The sequence below is a fragment of the Camelina sativa genome, chromosome 7 (genome assembly GCF_000633955.1).
Source record: "Camelina sativa cultivar DH55 chromosome 7, Cs, whole genome shotgun sequence".
Classification (NCBI taxonomy): Eukaryota; Viridiplantae; Streptophyta; class Magnoliopsida; order Brassicales; family Brassicaceae; genus Camelina; species Camelina sativa.
The window spans coordinates 6695514-6716482 of record NC_025691.1 but is presented as its reverse complement, the minus strand read 5'-3'; the positions used below and the strand labels follow the sequence as shown (position 1 = coordinate 6716482).

The 20969-nt window shown below is 33.1% G+C and overlaps 6 protein-coding genes and 1 long non-coding RNA gene across 10 annotated transcripts; 1 reads left to right on the top strand and 6 right to left on the bottom strand.

Annotated features, from left to right (window-relative positions):
* On the top strand, window positions 2435-4085 carry LOC104700559. Of its 4 annotated transcripts, none has more exons than XR_002032580.1 (6): window positions 2435-2586; window positions 2930-2949; window positions 3077-3412; window positions 3522-3546; window positions 3667-3741; window positions 3915-4085. It is a non-coding gene; the product is annotated as an uncharacterized LOC104700559 (long non-coding RNA). The 4 variants fall into 4 exon arrangements; XR_002032579.1 differs by lacking the exon at window positions 2435-2586 and having other exon boundaries at window positions 2618-2949; window positions 3077-3137; window positions 3247-3412; XR_002032578.1 differs by lacking the exon at window positions 2435-2586 and having other exon boundaries at window positions 2618-2949.
* On the bottom strand, window positions 10158-11131 carry LOC104700558 (glutathione S-transferase U5-like). The gene is made up of 2 exons (XM_010416083.2): window positions 10733-11131; window positions 10158-10540 (listed from the first exon to the last, which is right to left on the bottom strand). The coding sequence occupies exons 1-2, from the start codon at window positions 11048-11050 to the stop codon at window positions 10184-10186; spliced, it is 675 nt and encodes a 224-aa protein (XP_010414385.1). The 5' UTR covers window positions 11051-11131; the 3' UTR covers window positions 10158-10183.
* On the bottom strand, window positions 12295-13349 carry LOC104700557 (glutathione S-transferase U4-like). The gene is made up of 2 exons (XM_010416082.2): window positions 12876-13349; window positions 12295-12791 (listed from the first exon to the last, which is right to left on the bottom strand). The coding sequence occupies exons 1-2, from the start codon at window positions 13191-13193 to the stop codon at window positions 12438-12440; spliced, it is 672 nt and encodes a 223-aa protein (XP_010414384.1). The 5' UTR covers window positions 13194-13349; the 3' UTR covers window positions 12295-12437.
* LOC104700556 (glutathione S-transferase U3-like) lies at window positions 14833-16091 on the bottom strand. The gene is made up of 2 exons (XM_010416081.2): window positions 15698-16091; window positions 14833-15358 (listed from the first exon to the last, which is right to left on the bottom strand). The coding sequence occupies exons 1-2, from the start codon at window positions 16019-16021 to the stop codon at window positions 15005-15007; spliced, it is 678 nt and encodes a 225-aa protein (XP_010414383.1). The 5' UTR covers window positions 16022-16091; the 3' UTR covers window positions 14833-15004.
* Window positions 16422-17381, bottom strand: LOC104700555 (glutathione S-transferase U2). Its single transcript, XM_010416080.1, has 2 exons — window positions 16999-17381; window positions 16422-16887 (listed from the first exon to the last, which is right to left on the bottom strand). Exons 1-2 carry the CDS (start codon window positions 17317-17319, stop codon window positions 16534-16536), a joined length of 675 nt encoding a protein of 224 aa, XP_010414382.1. The 5' UTR covers window positions 17320-17381; the 3' UTR covers window positions 16422-16533.
* On the bottom strand, window positions 17574-18564 carry LOC104700554 (glutathione S-transferase U1-like). Its single transcript, XM_010416079.2, has 2 exons — window positions 18174-18564; window positions 17574-18082 (listed from the first exon to the last, which is right to left on the bottom strand). Exons 1-2 carry the CDS (start codon window positions 18492-18494, stop codon window positions 17729-17731), a joined length of 675 nt encoding a protein of 224 aa, XP_010414381.1. The 5' UTR covers window positions 18495-18564; the 3' UTR covers window positions 17574-17728.
* On the bottom strand, window positions 19767-20576 carry LOC104700553 (17.6 kDa class I heat shock protein 2-like). The gene has a single exon (XM_010416078.2). The coding sequence runs from the start codon at window positions 20398-20400 to the stop codon at window positions 19918-19920; it is 483 nt and encodes a 160-aa protein (XP_010414380.1). The 5' UTR covers window positions 20401-20576; the 3' UTR covers window positions 19767-19917.

Sequence of the window (20969 nt, the reverse complement as noted above, 5' to 3'; positions counted from 1 at the left end):
AACGAGCGTCACAAGATTCGCGAAAGAAATTGATAGAATCTGACGCCGTGAAGCACTCATTGAAGAGATTTAGCTTCGCAATTGGAAATTGAAAGCAAAAATATGAAGATGAACGAGTTGATTAGAGTGAGAAACGAAGAAGATGAACTCAATCGAAGCTCAAAACAATGGCGATTTCTGGGTTTTGCGAATGAGAAAAGAAAAAAGTTAGTTAGAGCTCTGATACCATATTAACTTTGACGTAAAGAATATTTCTCATTAATGAATCAAAGTCAAGATACAAGAGTATTTATACTGTACAATTAGTATATAGAGAAGTAAGCTAAGGGAGACTTATCAACTCTAATATACACAGTATTAACTTATATGATATAAGTCAATATCTTCTTCCACATATTCTGTTGTTGGCTTCTCACGAAGTACACCCACATTATTCACCTATATACAGTATGGCGTTTCCATAATAATTCTGTTAGAAGTTCACCATATATGTTTTGGTTCTTGTAGGTCACAAGCCTGAGGCGGAGAAGCTTATATATGTAGACGTACGAAAATGTTGAGAAGTTCACTTTTATATATATATATATATAGTTCTTGTAGATCACAAGCCTTAGGCGGAGAAGCTTATATATGTAGACGTACGAAAATGTTGAGAAGTTCACTTTTATATATATATATATATAGTTCTTGTAGATCACAAGCCTTAGGCGGAGAAGCTTATATATGTAGACGTACGAAAATGTTGAGAAGTTCACTTTTATATATATATATATATAGTTCTTGTAGATCACAAGCCTTAGGCGGAGAAGCTTATATATGTAGACGTTCGAAAATGTTGAGTTTTCCATGGAAGAGGGATGAAACAGTTTCCATGAGTTTCTCTTGTTGCTCACGAGAAGAAACGTCGCAGACAGAAGTGGTGACCTGAACCCTTTTTCCTTGCCACTCACGTAAGCGTTCTTGAAGTTGAGTCTCGTCTCTGGCACATGTGTGTGCTCTTGCTCCCAACATAGAGCGTTCCTCCACCACAGCTTCCCTGTTCATGATCTCACAGGCAAACATGTATAGTTAGTTCTTTCATAACTGAATATCACAAAACAATAAAAGAGGATATAAGATGAGGACTGACCCGATGCCTTAAGTGCCACCGGTCACGAGAGCAATCATACCTTGAAGACTCCATCTTTTATCCATTTTTAATTTTTTATGTTGTAGTGACTGGAAATGCTATATATACAAATTCAATAATGAATGTGTTTAGGATAAGTGTGAACTAATGAATATGTTATTATGTATGGTCGTCCGATCCGGAGCAAAAACGACGACATTTTTGATGTCTTTTTTCGTTCACAGCACTCTCAGAAGACAACATTCTATTGTGTACTTTGTTTCAAAAAGTCTTAACACGTGGATAGATTTCTTCTCCCCTTTTTTTTTTCTAATGATTGTAAAATTTATTCAACCAAAGAAACTTACGCTAAAAAGTTCAAATCGAAAAATTGATAGTTTCTAAAAATTGACAGGGTACACAGTGTATCTCAAGCAGAACACAGAAGATGGGTTAACCCACCATGCAACCATCAGTATACAAAGAGTAAAATAGAGATCAGAGAAATTTGTTCCACAAATCTGATTGTAAAAGAGATTAATGTGTGCACTTCACCTGACTGGGTCTAGGCACATAAGAGAGGATCCGTTATCTATCCACTTTCTTAAAAAATGATGTGTTTGCAAGACATATAGCTTGAGGAGAAGATACAATCATACAAATGATGAGTCATTTTCTTTTCTTTTCAAGAACAATATGAGTTTGGTTAATTACAAGATACAACATATAAGAGCTTTGGTTTCCATTAAAAAGAAAAGAAAATGGGTTTCTCTTTATTTTGCACCCATTTGGCCAAATTCTATAGTATATAAATTATCATAATGGCTTTTGCCTTGGTAAGAGAGGCATTCATAAAATAATTGAATTGTTAGTGTTTGTGCCACTCAAAACTCTTGTCCGTTGCAGCGTTGTATCAAATTAAGCTTTGACAATCTATTATTCAGGATAGTCAGTTTATTCACTCCCATTTCAACTGCACTAGGCCTATATACACTAGTAAAAATCTGTCATATAGTTACGAGAAATTGATACAAAGCCATTCGTAACAAATATTGGCTACACGTAGTTACAAATTAATCACAAATTTGTAGATAATTTATTTTGTGGCAAATTTGTGAGTGTCCGTCCGAAAATAATTACAAACAGATACAGCTTAGATTTGAAGCTAATATACTACAAACTAGGAGACAAAATATTTTGTAGCACTTACTAATGGTAACAAATTGTAGTTTAATATTCTTTAAAAAATTGAAATTGTAGTGGACTGTCTTATCGTTTAATAGAGCCATCACCATTCATTTCCAACTCGCACTGATCATTTGCAAGTTGGTTTGATTTCTGTATCCGCACTGGAGATCAAAAACGATGCTCGCGAAATCACAGATCTGGGAATGGAAGAGGTTGCCCGGAACTATCCCCGACTGGATCTGTTCCTCTCTTCGCCCTTCCAGTGTCCTATCTCTCGCCGAACTATCACTGTAAGTTATCTTCTTCGTTCTCATTCTTAGATTCAATTTGAATGTCTCACTTATCAATGTTGTTTGGTTTCCTAATTAGGTTGAATTTGTGTTGGTTTCGGTGAGTTGGGTATATATTCCAGTTTGATGAAGCTTAAATTATCAGAAATAGGAAAATCTTTATGGTTACACTTTCGATTGTTGTTTGATGGCTAGCTAATTTTCTCACTAATCAATGTCCTGTGGAAAGTTTTATGAAAGAATCAGATTATTTTCTTTGCCGTTAAAGTCCATGTGCTTCTCTCTATGTAGTTAGTTCATATATCAATGGATAATTGGTTGTTTTTCTTGTTTCTGGATCCAGATATGAGATTACTCTTAGAGGTAAGTGTGTCATTCTACTTTTTTCTCGGCTTTGAGAGTTCATCAGACGTATGTGTCTGTCTTTATGCTTACAATGTTAATCCCTTGCCTTCTTATTGTGCTTTTTTATTTCTTTTTAATTGTCTAGTGCTGTTCACGGCATTGCTTATCCTCCAGTATGAGTGTCTCCGGTGCTGCAGTTGGTTCAGGTTATTAGCTGCATCTCCACAGTGTCTCTGGTGTTCTTTACTCAGGATTCTCATTTTTTTTTCGTGGTTTCCTTTTTCTTTGATTGTCTTAACAGTTGTTGTATTGTAGGAATCATTGAATAGACCGCGTTGTAAAGCCATCCACTTAACTGAGATTGATACAAGTGTTGACTGTGATACATTTATTCCCCTTGTTGACACTTCTGCATATCAACCTTGGTGTCTTAAAAAACGATAGGACAGGGACTGGCACATTATCTAAATTCGGCTCTCAGGTGAGTTACTACCTCTTAATATGTATCTAAATGTCTTGTCCTGGTTTGCTTCTTAAGGGTAATTAATCTCCATATCTTTGGATCCACATATGAAATTCAACTTACGCAGGAATTTTCCACTTCTGACGACTAAGGTATGCTCACCTGTACAATGACTTAAAACATTTTCTTTGTCTTCTCTACCTTACAATGGCGGTTTAGCTTGATGGACTCTCTATTTAAGTTTAATGTTTTTGGGCTGTAAATGGTTTCAGGTGCTTCTATATGGAGGACAAGTGGTTTCTTGGAGAAATTAAAGGAGAGAGCAGTTGCTTTATATGAGCACCAAGGTAAATCCATTTTGTATGATTGAAGATTGATGATGATGACTCCATTTTTCCTCTTACTCTGTTTCTTTTTTTTCCAGCATGTATCATATCATTTGTAAATTGTGCTTTTAGAGTAGAAAAATGAACAAGTGTCAACTTCCATTAATGTTTTGTGTTCACTATGTTTCATATAGGCGCAACTAAAACCACCCAAGGCCATCAGGAGAGGTTTACCTGTCTGCTTTCCACAGCTATGTTTCAAAAGCACAAATCTAGCTGAGATTCAAGACTGCTGCAGGGAAGGATAGTGTGTTCATCTACTTTTTTTTATTATTATGTTTTTTTAGGAGTATCACTACAGTTTTTAAGAGTATTCTTATTTTTTTTAATCATGTTTTTAATTTTATTTTGTAATACAGTTTTTAAAAATGATGGTTTCATAATAATAAATATAGTAGTTTTATTTTAATATCATTTCATTTCAAAAGTAAAACATTATTCATAATTTATAAATAATTAATAAAAATAAAAATATTTATATAAATACAATTCAACAACAGTCATAAATTTGTTAGAGAGAGCTAGTAGCATGCATGTTATATCTATTTGTTACATCTTTGTTCGTTATTTTTTGTAGCTAATTGTTACGAATTTTTTCAACTCAATGTGTGGGAAATTGCGACAGATTTTTGTCACAACCAGTCGCGATTTGCTACTAATTATCTTGTATCAAATTGGTAGCAAATTACCACAATTAGTGACAGATGGAAAATTTGGTACGACCAAATAATTACTAAATTATTTTGTGGCAAATTAGTAACAAATATTTTTTNCTTACAATGGCGGTTTAGCTTGATGGACTCTCTATTTAAGTTTAATGTTTTTGGGCTGTAAATGGTTTCAGGTGCTTCTATATGGAGGACAAGTGGTTTCTTGGAGAAATTAAAGGAGAGAGCAGTTGCTTTATATGAGCACCAAGGTAAATCCATTTTGTATGATTGAAGATTGATGATGATGACTCCATTTTTCCTCTTACTCTGCTTCTTTTTTTTCCAGCATGTATCATATCATTTGTAAATTGTGCTTTTAGAGTAGAAAAATGAACAAGTTTCAACTTCCATTAATGTTTTGTGTTCACTATGTTTCATATAGGCGCAACTAAAACCACCCAAGGCCATCAGGAGAGGTTTACCTGTCTGCTTTCCACAGCTATGTTTCAAAAGCACAAATCTAGCTGAGATTCAAGACTGCTGCAGGGAAGGATAGTGTGTTCATCTACTTTTTTTTATTATTATGTTTTTTTAGGAGTATCACTACAGTTTTTAAGAGTATTCTTATTTTTTTTAATCATGTTTTTAATTTTATTTTGTAATACAGTTTTTAAAAATGATGGTTTCATAATAATAAATATAGTAGTTTTATTTTAATATCATTTCATTTCAAAAGTAAAACATTATTCATAATTTATAAATAATTAATAAAAATAAAAATATTTATATAAATACAATTCAACAACAGTCATAAATTTGTTAGAGAGAGCTAGTAGCATGCATGTTATATCTATTTGTTACATCTTTGTTCGTTATTTTTTGTAGCTAATTGTTACGAATTTTTTCAACTCAATGTGTGGGAAATTGCGACAGATTTTTGTCACAACCAGTCGCGATTTGCTACTAATTATCTTGTATCAAATTGGTAGCAAATTACCACAATTAGTGACAGATGGAAAATTTGGTACGACCAAATAATTACTAAATTATTTTGTGGCAAATTAGTAACAAATATTTTTTTGCTACGAAAAATGGGTTATACCTACAAATAAAATTGTAACTGTACACAACTATTCTTCTAGTGATATGTTTCTTCACGCAAAGAAAGAAGAGGCTTGGATGGTTGAGCTTGAGACTCCAACATCCTTGAACTACATAGTAATCAAGACTCTGAATGATAGGATCTTCTGAAATATTTCTCAGTGTGATGGGCTTATAATCACCTCTACTTCACCCCTCAACCATATATTACATCCTCATGTTAAAATTCTTGTTTGGAATAGTATTGAGGAAAATCACAGAGTCATTATGAGAGACGATCTGTCAATATTTGATAACTACTGTCTTGGAAAGAACAAGAGCATGCAGTATAAAATCTTACGTTACAACTTTGGTAGTTTTGATTTGCGCTGTGATTCTCATGAACCCATGTGCGAGGTTTATGATTTGGATTCGGATAGATGTCCATATGAAGGTGGGATGGGACTTGTACAGATACTGATATAGGGTTGTGTCCGTGGGAAACTTTTCCTTATGGATGGCTGTGAAGGAAGGACCAACTGAAACATTTTTTCAGAGTTTCAGTTTTGAAACAGAGTCATTTGATCTGTTACAAGTTCCTCCCTTTGGTGTAGAGGGTATTGTAGGCTTATCCACCTCTCTCGAACCACCAACGTTGGGAAGATTCTGACATATAATGTATAAACTATTTATGATTGAATTTATTTTTAGTATATACACTTTTGTTTGGTCATCAAAAATACAATTATTGTGCAAATATTAATGTTAAGTTCACTCATATCCCTTATATAATAAAACGGAAGTACACAACATTGTTTCGTAGACTATATAATTTTAATAAGTTGATTACAAATAGGTTATAGATTAAGTTTTATATTATTTGTATAGTCTGGATTTATTGTTTCTAAAAATATTAAAGAGAATATTATAAAGAATCATTTGATATCATCTAACTTACCATATTAATTTCCTTTATTAAATTATTCATCAAATAAAATCCTTTGATATCTAAGTTAACATATTAATTTGTTAATTATTATTACACTTCACCTCTCATTTTTATATATGAGTCTATTTTGTGAAACAAATAAATTATCATATTATTTATTATAATTAAAAATAGTTTTATTTCCGGATATACCATAAGTTGAATTTTTAAAAACAAATATAAATGATTCAATCTACAAAATATTCAATTTTTATTAATATTATTCTTTAAAAATAATATCTATTGAATTAAAAAATTTACTGAGTAACGGGTCAAAATTTGAATATTTAAAATCAATTTCATACTTTTTGTTGAATTTTATAATTTTATATAATATAATAAACTTTAAATAATTTATTTTGAAATGTTTTTAAAATATTGAAACTTGATATTAAAGTTAGAAACTATAAACACTCTAAATTGATTTGTTATAGCAATGTCAATAATATATCACTATAATATGAAAGAATTTCAAAAACCAAGTATATTAAAACAAAAAGTATAACAATATATTAAATTACTCGTAATATAATAACTCGCTTTTTAAAAACCAAATTCACAAAATTATGTCTTGTAATGACATTCAAGTCATGATTTAGAATATACATTGTTGAAATAACTTCACATATATAACCTAATACAACATATTAAATTTTTATTTTAAAATATAAAATATACAAAATTTTGTATAAAATAAAACTTGTCCAGTGTTATAACACGGGTACTTATCTAAAATCATTAACAATATAAAACTTACAAAATATGTGTCTTTTTTTTCAAGCCATCATATTTAGCATATGATTATATTGCATAATGTTTTATTCAAAAAAACTTTTAAAAACAATCACATAAATTATATTTTATATAAAAATTACAATATAAATAATGAATTTCAACTCATGCTCTAGCACGGATCTTAATCTAGTCAATAATCTAAAATGCATTCTTCCTATGAGTCAAAATATTTAAATTAAAACTATTACAAGATTATTTTAGAAGTATATTATTAAAGGCATACAAGTATTAATTAAAGGCATACAAATAATAATAACAATATGGTGGCTAGAATATATAATAATTTCTTGTAAAGCACAGAATAATAAATTTGAAGATGCCGAAATAAATTTGTTCACACTATTGTTTTGTTCACATATAATTAGTTTGACCATGCAAAGCCTGTTTTATATTTTCTCATGCATATCACTCAGTCAACCAAATTTTCAAAATGACACTACTATGCTAGAAAGTGAAGTTTTTCTGTACGATCTCACTTAGTAAGACGTACGTAGGTATTGTTGGAAATTGAATACATATAAATAAACATCTTTATCCATATAAATACATCTATCTTATATTCGCAGTTGTGAGTAATTTTCTTAAAAGCTGGCACAAAATTCATTTAAATTTTTTCATAATCTTCATTTTTAAGATTATGAAAAATTGCGATGTACTTCTAAACTATTATACAGTGAAAAAATAGTTTTACTTCTATTATAAAATTTTGTGATGGAAATGTTAAGATATAGATAAGGATAGTCGCAAATCCACCATATTTTTGTCATATTCTTGGAGAAGTGACCAAAGTCTTTCATATCTTCTAGAGGTACTGTTTTGTAGATTACGTACTTAAGAGAGGATGATAAAATTTTCCCTATCAAAATAATATGGGGCAATAATACTGGAAAGTAATTATATAGCCTTGAGGTTTTATATATGATAATCCTTCTAATATAAAAATTAGATATCTGGAACTTACGATTTGTGAAAAAAAGGAGGGAATTATTTTTCATATTGAAATGAATCAAAATTGATAAGGAGTTGCTGAGCAATGTACAGCGGTCAAATATGATTATTTTCTTCTCGGGATCTTCTACTTTTTTCCTACAACTCTACCACCCAGTCAATTCTGTTCCACTTAATCTCTATTTCATTGCCACATATCTTTCTAGCGATTCACATGGCATCATCAAATGATACAAGTCTTGGATAAGAATCTACAACGCACTAGAACGTTCATTTGAATATGAAATTCAATCCTGGAAATACAGCATCCCACTTTTTTTTACTACTCAAGGTTTCAATATATTTTGAAATCGAAAAATTTCTACTGGGGCGGGTNGGATGCTTGGTTACAGAAAATTTTGCTTTCTAGATGATCCTTCTAGAAGATAGATCAGGCGAACTCGAACAATCTTTCTAGTTACTTCGTTCTTTATTTCTATTTAACGGAATCCTTACAAATTAATCATTTTGACTAACTGTTTTTACGTAAATTATAAGCAAAAAAAGTAGTAGGAACGAGAATGAAGAGTGCAGTAGCAATAAATGCAAGAATGTTGACTTCCCCCGATCAGTGCAAAGGGACGTGTCTATTTATCTATCTCTTGACTCGAAATGGGAGTAGGTTTGAAAAAGTTTCTTTTTGTCCAAGTTACTTCTTTTTTTGTCCAAGTTACTTCTCTTTTTGTCTAACTCACTTGTGTTTTCTGAATTATATGAAGCCAGTAAGCAAACAGCGAATCCATGGATCAATTTCAAGGGTTTTATCGGTTTATTGATCAGGGTTTAATAGAAGAACTTTCTAAGTTTCCAAAAATTGAAAGATAAATATATTTATTCCGTTGTTTAACTTATTCGTCTAGAAGAAACGGAAATCTTAAATTTTAAAGAAATAGTCGAACGGTCGATTCTTTTTTTTTTTTTTTACTTTCATGAAAAGAAAGTTATTATTATTATTGAAATTTAGAATTCTACAATGTACAATGGAAAAAAATGAGAAGTCTGGATTCCCAAGAAATTCTTTGCTTCCGGAAGGAAGCAGGTGATTATTCATGAGAGCGTGTACAATTACAGGGGGATAAAGGCACAAACCTATGTTATTGCTATGGGAGCGTGTACAATTACAGGGGGATAACCTATTGGTGTGAAATACGTAAGGATGTTAGGTGCCAACTCCCAACCAATCTTTGAGTTTGTTGTTGCTTTGTTATCTTTTCTTCTTATTCATTCGTTTTAATTCTTTCTATTTTAAAAGAAAAACTTTATTATTATTAATTTAAAAATATATATAGTATCAAATCTACAAATAATTCATATTGAATGATATTAATTTTTTAAAATCATAACATATATATTTGACACCTATGCTCGTATGCCAAATTATATATGACTTTTTCTTGAAAAAATCGGATTAAATTCGGATTTGATGAGAATAGCAACATAGGTGAGTACTAGTGGCTCACTTGCTCTTTCTCATCATGTCATATTTTAGTTATTTCTAAGATACTAGTTTACTTTAAATATATGTATATATATATATATATAATTAAATTTTGATATATATATATATATAATTTAATTAAATTTTGATATATATATATATATATATAATTTATACATGTATTTAAAATATCAAAATAAAATATATAATGTCATTAGTGTATATATGCTTCACGCTTCTAAATTAATAGGACCGTTTCAGGATTGAATTTTCGCAATCTGTCATAGTTTGGGACATGGGACAAAACTTCACCCTCTCAAGTCTCAACCACATATATATATATATATATATATATATATATATATATATATATATATAACAGAACAATAACAACGATATCATCTTACAAACATTGAAACATATTGTGATAATCAAAGACTTAAGAAGATGATTTGTTTCCTTGAATTAAGAAGATCTTACTCTCTCTGCCATATAGTTCATGTGCTCAACATGTTTCTCTTTTGGAGGAATACAATCTCTAACAATCTCAACCTTCTCCAGATTCTTCACCCATCTCTTGTATTCTGGAAACTTCTCATCTGTAATCACTTCCAATCCTATTCCTTCCCAACCTCTCTCCAAGCAAAACGGGATCATACTTCCGGCGATTAAATCCAAGAATCCGACACTCTTGCCGCCGAAGTAATCTTTTCCGACAAGTTCTTTCTCAAGATACATAATCAGTTCTCTTGCCTGCTCGGCCAACACTTCTCTTCCTTTCTCATCCGCTTTTGCCATTGATACAAAACCCACATTTATAATCTACAATATTGTCAGAGAAACAACAACAATAGTTTTTAGTCTCTAATTCTAATAAATAATTATACTTTTTTTGGATTTCAACTGATTAAAGTATTACCAATTGTTTATTATTTGACTTTAAAAATCGCTAATATTAAATCAATTTAATTACAAAACCGGAGTTAGTGAAGACTGAAGAGAGTGTGTGCATACCTGTTCATCGATGAGTTTAGCAAAGAACCGAGTTTTGGATCTTTCGTAAGGATCTTGAGGGGGAATTGGGTTGTGTGGCCAAGTCTCATCGATGTATTCAAGAATTACTAGAGACTCGAGAATGGTTTTACCATTGTGAACAAGAACTGGTACCTTCTTGTGGACAGGGTTAAGAGCAAGAAGCAAAGAGCTTTTGTTCTCCAGCTTCTCTTCCACGTAATCGTACTTTATGCCCTTGAGTTTGAGAGCCATCTCGATCCGCCGGCTAAAAGGGCTCGCCCATATCCCCAGAAGCTTCACTTCTTCATTCTCCGCCATTAGGTCTCTCTCTCGCTCTGTTGTTGTGCTTTCTGCCTTCTTAGCAATGTTTTTTTTGTTTTGGTTTTGAAGACTTATCGGTGCTTTTAGCTTAGATTTTATAGGCTTAGGGTTTTAATGGTCTTGTGGTAAAACGACGACAAAGTTTGCCGTTTTCTGGTGGGTTATGAGATGGAAATGGGAAGATTCTAGAAGGCGATAGATGTTGTTGACTTTAGAACGTTTTTGTAACGTTCACTTTAGATATTTTTGATAGGAGGAGATAGGGTCTTAAGTTTTAGCTCTTTTAACTCTTGCCATCCCTAAAGCCGAGTGAAACTAACTATATTTATTAGGAGTTTAAGACCAATGCCAAATGTTTAACACCGGTCCGATCCTTAAGAAAAGGCATAATTAAGAGCTAGATATATAAGCCTGAGAAAATCGGATTGTCTTTTTAGTTTAGTCCATTGGAACAAGAAATGTTTTGGTCTTACTCTAGCAAATTCTTGCTTTAGTAACTATCTGTAAAGTGTCGGTGATTATTTCTGTGGTTATAACTGCGAGTTCGGTTAATAAAACCAACCGATCCGGTTGATTTGGTTTCCAATTTCTTTTGCTCATAGAAATTAGTCAAGTGAATAACCTGTTTGGTTTGGTTCAGATCTCGATTTATTTTGGTTGAAACTTTTTTATCGAAATTAATTATTTTTTTTTGGTTTTGACAGTTAAATCTGGTAAAACTGGTTAATTCAGTTAAATCAAGTTGAATTTGAAAATAATTTGGTTTGATTCAGTGTAAATTTGCTTTAGCTTTGGTTAAGAAAAATCAGGTAACATATCGGTCGGACAAACTGAACATGGTTAAAAAAATCTTGCCGAATTGAATTGATTTAAGAAAACAGGTAACTAGATCTTTCTTCCTCTCTTTCACTCTTATCAGGATACTGTGTTCATAAAACGAAAAAATAGATTATCTTGCTCGTTTTTCGAAATCTTTAGTTTCAGGATTATCTTTTGTAAACTTTTATCTTTCTGTTTAGGAAATTAAAATTATTTTCTATTTGATAAAAAAAATTAAAAATAAAAATAAAAACAGCTAATCGATTGGTTAGACCCACACGCCGCCACACCCACACATGTGATGTCCGTGGTAGTTTTCACTGTTTAGACAACTTTTTGCGTGTGGAAACTGGAAACCAATTCTCAAACTAACTTTTAAGATTTGTAAGAAACTGAATAATACAACATTCAAATTGTGTATATATAGTAATTATTATGATATTAGAATTTAGTAAAATAAATAGTTACGTTGTTCATACAACTTTTATTTAACGAGATTATACAAACATGAAACATATAGTTAACATCTATCGATCGATCGAAGAGTATAGTTGTTTTCTATTAATTAGGCTGATTTTATTCGTTCTGCAACTTTCTTCATATGCTCAATCTGTTTCTCTCTAGGAGGAATACATTCCCTCACGATCTCATTTTCTTTCATATTCTTGATCCATCTGTTCAGTTCTGGAAACTTTTCTTCCGGAATCATATCAATTCCCATACCTTCCCAACTTCGAGCTATACAAAACGGAATCATACTTCCTGCGACCAAGTCCAAGAATCCGATCGTCTTGCCGCCGAAGAAATCTTTTCCGGTGACTTCCTTCTCAAGAAAAGTAAAGAGTTCTCGAGCCTCCTCGATTGCAACCTCTATTCCCTTCTCTGCTTTTATCACATCCTTGAACGCTCCTGGTCCGACCTACAAGAATATTGTAACTGTTTTCATCACAAAAGTACTAATAATTTCTAGAAATCACCTAAGCAAATTGATATATAAGGTTACCTGTTCATCAACGAACTTGGCCCAAAATAAAGCCATGGCTTTCTCGTAAGGATCCTGAGGAAGAATTGGATTTTGCTTCCATGTTTTGTCGATATATTCGAGGATCAGATGTGACTCGGGTATGTGTTTACCGTTGTGGATAAAAACCGGAACCTTCTTGTAAACCGGATTTAGCTGGAGAAGCAAAGGGCTCTTGTTCACTATATCTTGCTCCAAGTACTCATATGGCATGCCTTTGAGTTTGAGAGCCATCTCGACTCTACGACTAAAAGGACTTGCCCAAAAACCTAGAAGCTTCACATCTCCAATATCTGCCATTGCACCTCTCTCTCTCTCTCACTCTCTAACTTTTTGTTTTTTTTTGTTAATGTAACTCTATATTCTTCTTTGACTAGTTTATGTGGTTTTGTAACTGTTGTTCTCGTGAATTATTGATCGGTTCACGTATGCAGTTTATATGGTTCTGTTCTCTAGGCGTTACATCTTTCGTCTTTTGACTAGTCGTTTTGTTTTTGTGGTTCCGTTCTCGTGTTTGACTACTATATGAAGAAAATACCATTTTGCCTTTCGCTGCTAAGTATCCAATGAACCGTGAACACATTGTCATCTCTTCATAAATTCAAATATAATACTTTTCTTTTTCCTCAAACAATACCAACTTTGTAAATAATAATACTCAACGTTCAAGAAATTTCTCCTTTTTGTTTGATTTTATTCTATCTTACATATACGTTTCTAGTTGTATCCAAAAATTAATTTATGTACTATTCTTGCAAATACCTTTTCTTTCCTTGAGCAAGTTTCTTTATATTTTTCTGTCATTCTTTTAAGTATTAGGCTATTAGCTTTCCTTTCGGTCTCTGTTTCTACTAGACTTGAGAACTCTGTTTCTTTACCTCTTGAAGTTGGAGAACTAATGATAGGTCTTTTTGATTCTTACAAAAATTCATTTTTGTATTATTTTTTTCTGTTTACATTTTTTCCAGAACCATTCTGATATATCATTTTTACTATTTTTTATTTTTTGGTATATCTAATTTTAACTTTCATAATTTGATATTAATTTAAAATTTTAAATATACGCTAAGTTATTACGTAAATTGATATGTGACATAATTTTGTAAAAACTGAAAGTACTATTTTAAATCTGAAATTACTATTATACTCTTATGTAAATTGAGCTTGACTATAAAAAAATATAAATGAAAACAAAAGGCCCCTTTACTATAATAGTTTATGGGTAAATGTCATGAAAACCCACTTTGGGTGTGAGTTCTGTCACAAAAACCCACTTTCCACTCATGGTATACTTTTCCAAGTTTTTTGCTTATGTGTCCACTTTCCTTTTACATTTTTGTTTTTCATAGCAAAAAACTGCTATCAAGGACAAAAATGTAAAAGGAAAATGGACACATAAGCAAAAAACTTGGGAAAATATACCAAAAGTGGAAAGCAGGTTTTTGTGACAATACTTTAGGAGAAAGTGAATTTTCATGACATTTACCTATAGTTTATTTTCCTTGGTGTGGAACACCTATAAGGCGAGAAGTACGATATGCATGTGCATCATTCATGGGTATCATCGAAGGACATCTGGTAGGTAATATCATGAGTGGCATCACTTGTAAATTTGTTCATCATTGTTGGTATGTGTGTACTAATATCCTCATTCCTAGACATATTCTAGTTTTCTAACAGTCACATTATGTACACAATTTTGATATATCAGACTCCACATCAGCAAGCACTTTCTGGTATCAGATTAGTAGATTACGTGACGTCGCCAAATAACTAATCGTTTACTTTAGATGCATGTTGAAACTCACCTGCACCTATCGAATTATGTATGACTTTATACGACCGGACTTAAATGTTAGATTTTTGTTTAAGTAATTTTAAATTAGATATTAACTAAACATTATCAATAAAATATCTTATGATAAAATATGATCATATATATGTCAATAATTAAGATAGAACTAGACATTCATACATTTTTATTCTACTACCACTACATGTATCACTCATCTTTATTTAGTAGATTTGTTCATAAAACTTTTCAATAACAAGACAAATACTAGTATACTACATAGTTAACATCGCAGGATTAAAGCGTAGTATGTTGTCTCTTAGGCTGCTCTCATTAGCTTTACAATTTTCATCATGTGCTCAATATGTTTCTCTCTATCGGGAATACATTCCCTTACGATCTCAATTTCTTTTAAATTCTTGATCCATCTGTTTAGTCCTGGAAATTTGTCCACTGGAATCATATCAATTCCCATACCTTCCCAACCCCGAGCTAAACAAAACGGGATTATACTTCCCACGACCATGTCCAAGAATCCTATTGTCTCTCCGCCGAAGAAATCTTTTTCCCTGATTAGATTCTCAAGATTCATAATTTGTTGTTGAACTTCCTCGGTTGCAATATCAATACTCTTTTCTGATTTGACCAGAGACCTGAACCCTATCGCTACTACCTACAAGGTTATATATAGCAAACGTTTCAGAACAAAGTGATTATAAACATGTAAGTAATCAAAATACTTTTTCTTTTTTTTGACATGCATCATGACCAATATACTTCTTAATTATCATTATAATTTAACCAAATATTCGCGACAATATTGATCATTATAAATGATTATTACGGAGAGGTGTGGCTTCATTACCAATGGGAATAAGAATTTAGTTCTTGATTATCATTATAATTTAACCAAATATTCGCGACAATATTGATCATTCTAAGTGTTTATCATATCGTTTCTAGAAATTACCTATGCAATTAGTTAATAAAGGAATTAGTTTTAAGAATTTACTTGTTCATCGACGAATTTAGCCCAGAATCGAGCCATGGCTCTGTCGTACGGATTCTCCGGTAGAATTGGATTGTTTGTCCATGTTTGGTCGATGTATTCAAGGATGAGCTGTGACTCGAGTAGTACATTACCATTGTGGACCAAAACAGGGACTTTTTTGTAAATCGGGTTGAGTTGAAGTAGCAAAGGGCTCTTCACGACCAAGTAGTTTTCGTCCAAGTAATCGTATGGCACGCCTTTGAGTTTGAGAGCCATCTCGACTCTACGACTGAATGGGCTTGCCCACGATCCTATCAGCTTCACACCCTCTTCTTTCTCGGCCATTGAATCAATCTCTTTCCCGCTGTTTTTTTTTTCTTCTATTTAACTCATATACTCGTTATACTCCCATGTAAATTATCAATTATGCTTTGATTATAAAGGCAAAAGGAAAAGGTAAAGGAAAATAAGTCTTTTTTAGGCCCCTTTGACTCAAATAGTTAAGCATACTTTTCCAAGAGTTGTGAGGAACACTTAATTGCAAGTACAACGTATGTATCATCCATCCAAGGACTTCTAGAATCATCATCTATCGCGTCACTTTCAATAATAGTTACATTCTGTTCCACGATTAATCAAGAAACGTTTAAAACGTTGTTGTTCTTTGTTGAATACTACGTCACGAGGCAAATGAACGGTCAAGCAAAGCAAAGAGGTGAAAACGTAGCAAAACAATTAAGATGGATTAGCAGAAAAATTGTTCTAATTAACACCATATTAGTTTAACATAAGCACGAAAAGAAATGTGTTAAACATTTGTTACTTCAGAAGAACAGAGTTATGATGTTTTCATTAATTTAGGCAGACTTAACTCTCTCTATAATTTTGTTCATTCGCTCAATATGTTTTGCTTTTGGAGGTATACATTCCCTGACAATCTCAGCTTCATTCAGCTTCTTGATCCATCTGTTTAATTCTGGAAACGTCTCCATTGGAATCATATCAATTCCCATACATTCCCAAGCCCGAGCCAGACAAAACGGGATCATACTTCCCGCAACCATGTCCAAGAATCCAATCGTCTTGCCGCCGAAGAAATCTTTTCCAGTAACTTCCTTCTCAAGAAACGTAATCAGTCCTCGGATCTCTTCAATCGCAACATCTATCCCCTTCTCTGCTTTTACTAGAGGCATGAACCCAACTGGTAGGATCTGCAAGTTAGATCAAGCTATAAGAAAAAAAAGTCCTAATAAGTCGTTAAGTGTTATTATCACTTAATATGCAATCAATATTATAAAACTTACTTTAATTAGATAGATTACCTGTTCATCGACGAACTTGGCCCAGAATCGAGCCATGGCTTTCTCGTATGGATCTTGAGGTAGAATTGGATTATTACTCCATGTTTGGTCAATGTATTCGAGGATCACATGTGACTCGGACAATATCTTATCATTGTGGATAAGAACCGGAACCTTCTTGTGAATCGGATTTAGTTCAAGAAGCAAAGTACTCTTTTTGGGCAAGTCTTCCTCCAAGTACTCATATGGTACGCCTTTAAGTTTGAGAGCCATCTCGACCCTACGACTGAAAGGGCTTATCCAAAACCCTAGAAGCTTAACACTCTCTTCTTTCTTCGCCATTAGATCTCTCGCTCTATCACTTTTTGATTTTTATTATCTCACTCCTTTGTTCTTCTCTCTTTAATTTTTTTCTGGTTCGTTCGCTGTTTCACTAATATAATTATGTCTCTAGAAATCAAGTCATTGCTGACACCACTTTAGTTATTTTATTCTTGTGTCGTACTAGCAATTGGCTTTTCATAGACACTTACCACGTTGTTCCTTTGCGAGTTACGAGCCTTTATTTTAATGTATTGCTATATAATACTTTCAAAGATTAAATATGGCTATTAAGTAAATTATTCTATTATAGTACTACATGAAACATGTTATGATAAAGCTTTTAAAATATCAATTTTCATACATAATGTCTACTAAAAAAAACGTAACAAAACAAAACAATGCAAGCATATGATGTTGTGTCTTTCGTTTAAGTAGACATAATTTTTTCAGCAATTTTGGTCATTCGCTCAACTTGTTTATCTCTTGGAGGAATGCATTCCCTCACTGCCTCAACCTGCTTCAAATTCTTGATCCATCTGTTCAACTCTGGAAACGTCTCCTCTGGAATCATATCAATTCCCAAACCTTCCCAAAGCCGAGCTAGACAAAATGGGATCATACTTCCTGCGACCATGTCCAAGAATCCTATCGTCTTGCCACCGAAGAAATCTTGTCCAATGACTTCCTTCTCTAGAAACATAAGCATTTCTTGAGTCTCTTCAATAGCAACTTCTCTTCCCTTCTCTGCTTCCACCAGGGACCTGAACCCTAGTGATAGAATCTGCAAGTTAAGAACAATCTATAAACAAAAAGAACTATATGATCCTGATTTTAAATATTTTATCACTTAACCCGCAAATCAATATATATACCTGCTCATCGATGAACTTGGCCCAGAATCGAGCCATGGCTTTCTCGTAAGGATCATGAGGAAGAATCGGATTGTTCTTCCATGTCTGATCGATGTATTCGAGAATCAGATGTGACTCGGGTAATACTTTATCATTGTGGACAAGAACCGGAACTTTCTTGTGAAGCGGGTTAAGCTCAAGAAGCAAAGAGGTCTTGTTTGGCAAGTCTTCCTCCAAGTACTCGTAAGGTACGCCTTTGAGTTTGAGAGCCATCTCGACTCTACGACTGAAAGGGCTTCCCCAAAACCCTAGAAGCTTCACACACTCTTCTTTCTCCGCCATAATTGGATCAACTCCTCTGTTTCTAAAGTTATCTAACTCCTCTGTTTTTTTTCTTTCTTGTTTCGTTGCCTTGATTGAGTATTAGTTTAACTATATATAAATGAGGTTATGGCTGATAAAATACTAATTAATAAAGAAGGCCATTTTACTTTCTCTTGGTATCCAAGAATATCTTGAAGATCAAACCAGACAGGGATTAATTTTTTTTTTTTTAAGGTATGAACGTCATTGCTAACGTCATCTCTCTTCACAAGATACATAGATGTTCTCATATCAGTGGAAGTGAAAAAATTATTTTCATATATTACCAATTGTTTTTTTTTCTTAATCCTTAATCAAAACCAGATAAAACAAAGTACTTTACTAACTCCACGGACATAACACCTATCCTTGTTAAGTAAATTGTTCATACAACTTTATTTTTTTTTAAAAAGGGATTCAATCATAACAAACATATAGTAAACATCTCTATCAGGGAGAAGGTAGTAACACTAGGTTTATTAAAAGATATATGTTTATTTGCCAAGACGAAGTTTGTGATGAACATTAACAAAAACTTAACAATAAAGTTTGCCCATTGTTGTACAGTGCATTAAAGAGTGTAGTTTTGACTAGGAATTGAATTCAGTAGTTATTAGTACGGGATGGTACGGTTCTTCATAATCTTCTTTCCCTGTTTCCTCCTAACCACGATTTGCTTTAGCCGCTCTTTCCCTTTTGTAGGGTTTCGTTTATGACCTCTTTCGCGTTTACGTATGTTCCAAACAAGATAAGGTATATCTCTCACGAAGTTATCGTCTGCGAATTCCCATGGGTCAGACTATCCTAAAGCCGTATCGGTCAAGCAACTTGACAAAGAGTACGAAATTGTGACCAAAGCCGATATCGTCGTAGCCATACCCAAAGAATTTTGGTATAACCTCTCTCGAAAGTTCAGTTGGGTTCCAGACGATGAAACTCTTTGCCACTCTCGTTCCACGAGATCGTTGAATCACACGAAGGATCAGTAACCATGTCATGTGTGTTTATCACTAGCGTACGAGAGAAGGGATCGTTTTCCATCTTTTAAAAAACCCTAAAAAAAGAAATAGAAAGAAAGATCGTGATGTTGTTGGTGGAACGAACCAAAAACAATGCTAATGCGTTTATTATATAGAGAAAGTTTTAGATCAGTTCAGAGCTTTTCACCGATGTGGGATATATTAGTTTGCTAAATTTGGGCTTCTTGTATGGGCCTATTAATTAGACAATCTCTTTGTTGTGTGTTATTAGTAAAGCACAAGAAACATGTTCTAATCTTCATTACTTAATTAAGATACATCATCATAATTACTAATTAGATAGACACACACACACTCACACACACTCAAAGTAAAAACAGAGAACAAACACAGATCAGAAAACCTGAACGTCAAAGCTCAGCTCAGCCAGTGATCTGAATAGACCTGACATCAGCCTTCTTATCAGTCTCAGCCTTAGGGACAGTAACAGTCAAAACACCATTCTCCATCGCAGCCTTAACCTGATCCATCTTGACATTCTCAGGCAACCTAAACCTCCTCGAAAACTGTCCGCTCGACCTCTCCACACGGTGCCACGTGTCGTTTTTGTCTTCTTTCTCCACGTGTCTCTCTCCGCTGATCTTCAAAACGGTGTTGTCTTCCTCGATCTCGACCTTCACTTCTTCCTTCTTAAGTCCAGGCAAGTCGGCTTTGAACACGTGAGCTTCCGGCGTCTCTCTCCAGTCAACACGTGCGTTAACGATCGCTGAGGTGTTTCGAGAAAGCGAAGATGATGATGATGTTAGGTCTCTGAACGGATCCCATGCGTCGAGTGAGTAAGGATCGAAGAAGTTGCTGCTTCGTCTGTTGTTGTTGTTGTTGAAGAAGCTTGGAATCATCGACATTTTTTTTTTTTTTTAATATAGAGAGAATCTGATTCGATTATGAGAAACTTTGATTTTTTTGTTTCGAATTCTGATGAGAAGCGCAGAGGATTTGCGAATCTATATAAAGGCACGAATCCGAAAATTCTCGAGCTTTTTCTTGAAATTTACGGGAATACAGAAATATCTAGAGGATGTGAATGGGGACAAACTATCTATCTAGGTGAAATCGAGAAAATTCGAGAAGGTTTCTGAAAAGGTCATATGTGTTTATGGGCCTTAATGGGCTTTAAATCTGTCCAGAACGGGCTCGTCCTATGTTAAAAAATTCGTCATAATAACATGTGTTAATTTGGTTTTTAGTTTTTACAGACTACTAGAAGTCTAGAGACGAGATATATGTAGCTTAAAAAGCTATTCGGATTTTTTCTTTTTTTATACATAAGAATAAAATTATGTAAATATATTATGTCGACTGAAAGTCTAGGTTTTATATAAAGTAAAAATCCCAAAAACATGGTTCCATATTAAGCAAAGAGGCTTATTGTATGAAGATACTGAGAAGTGAGAACTTGATTTAACGGAGACCG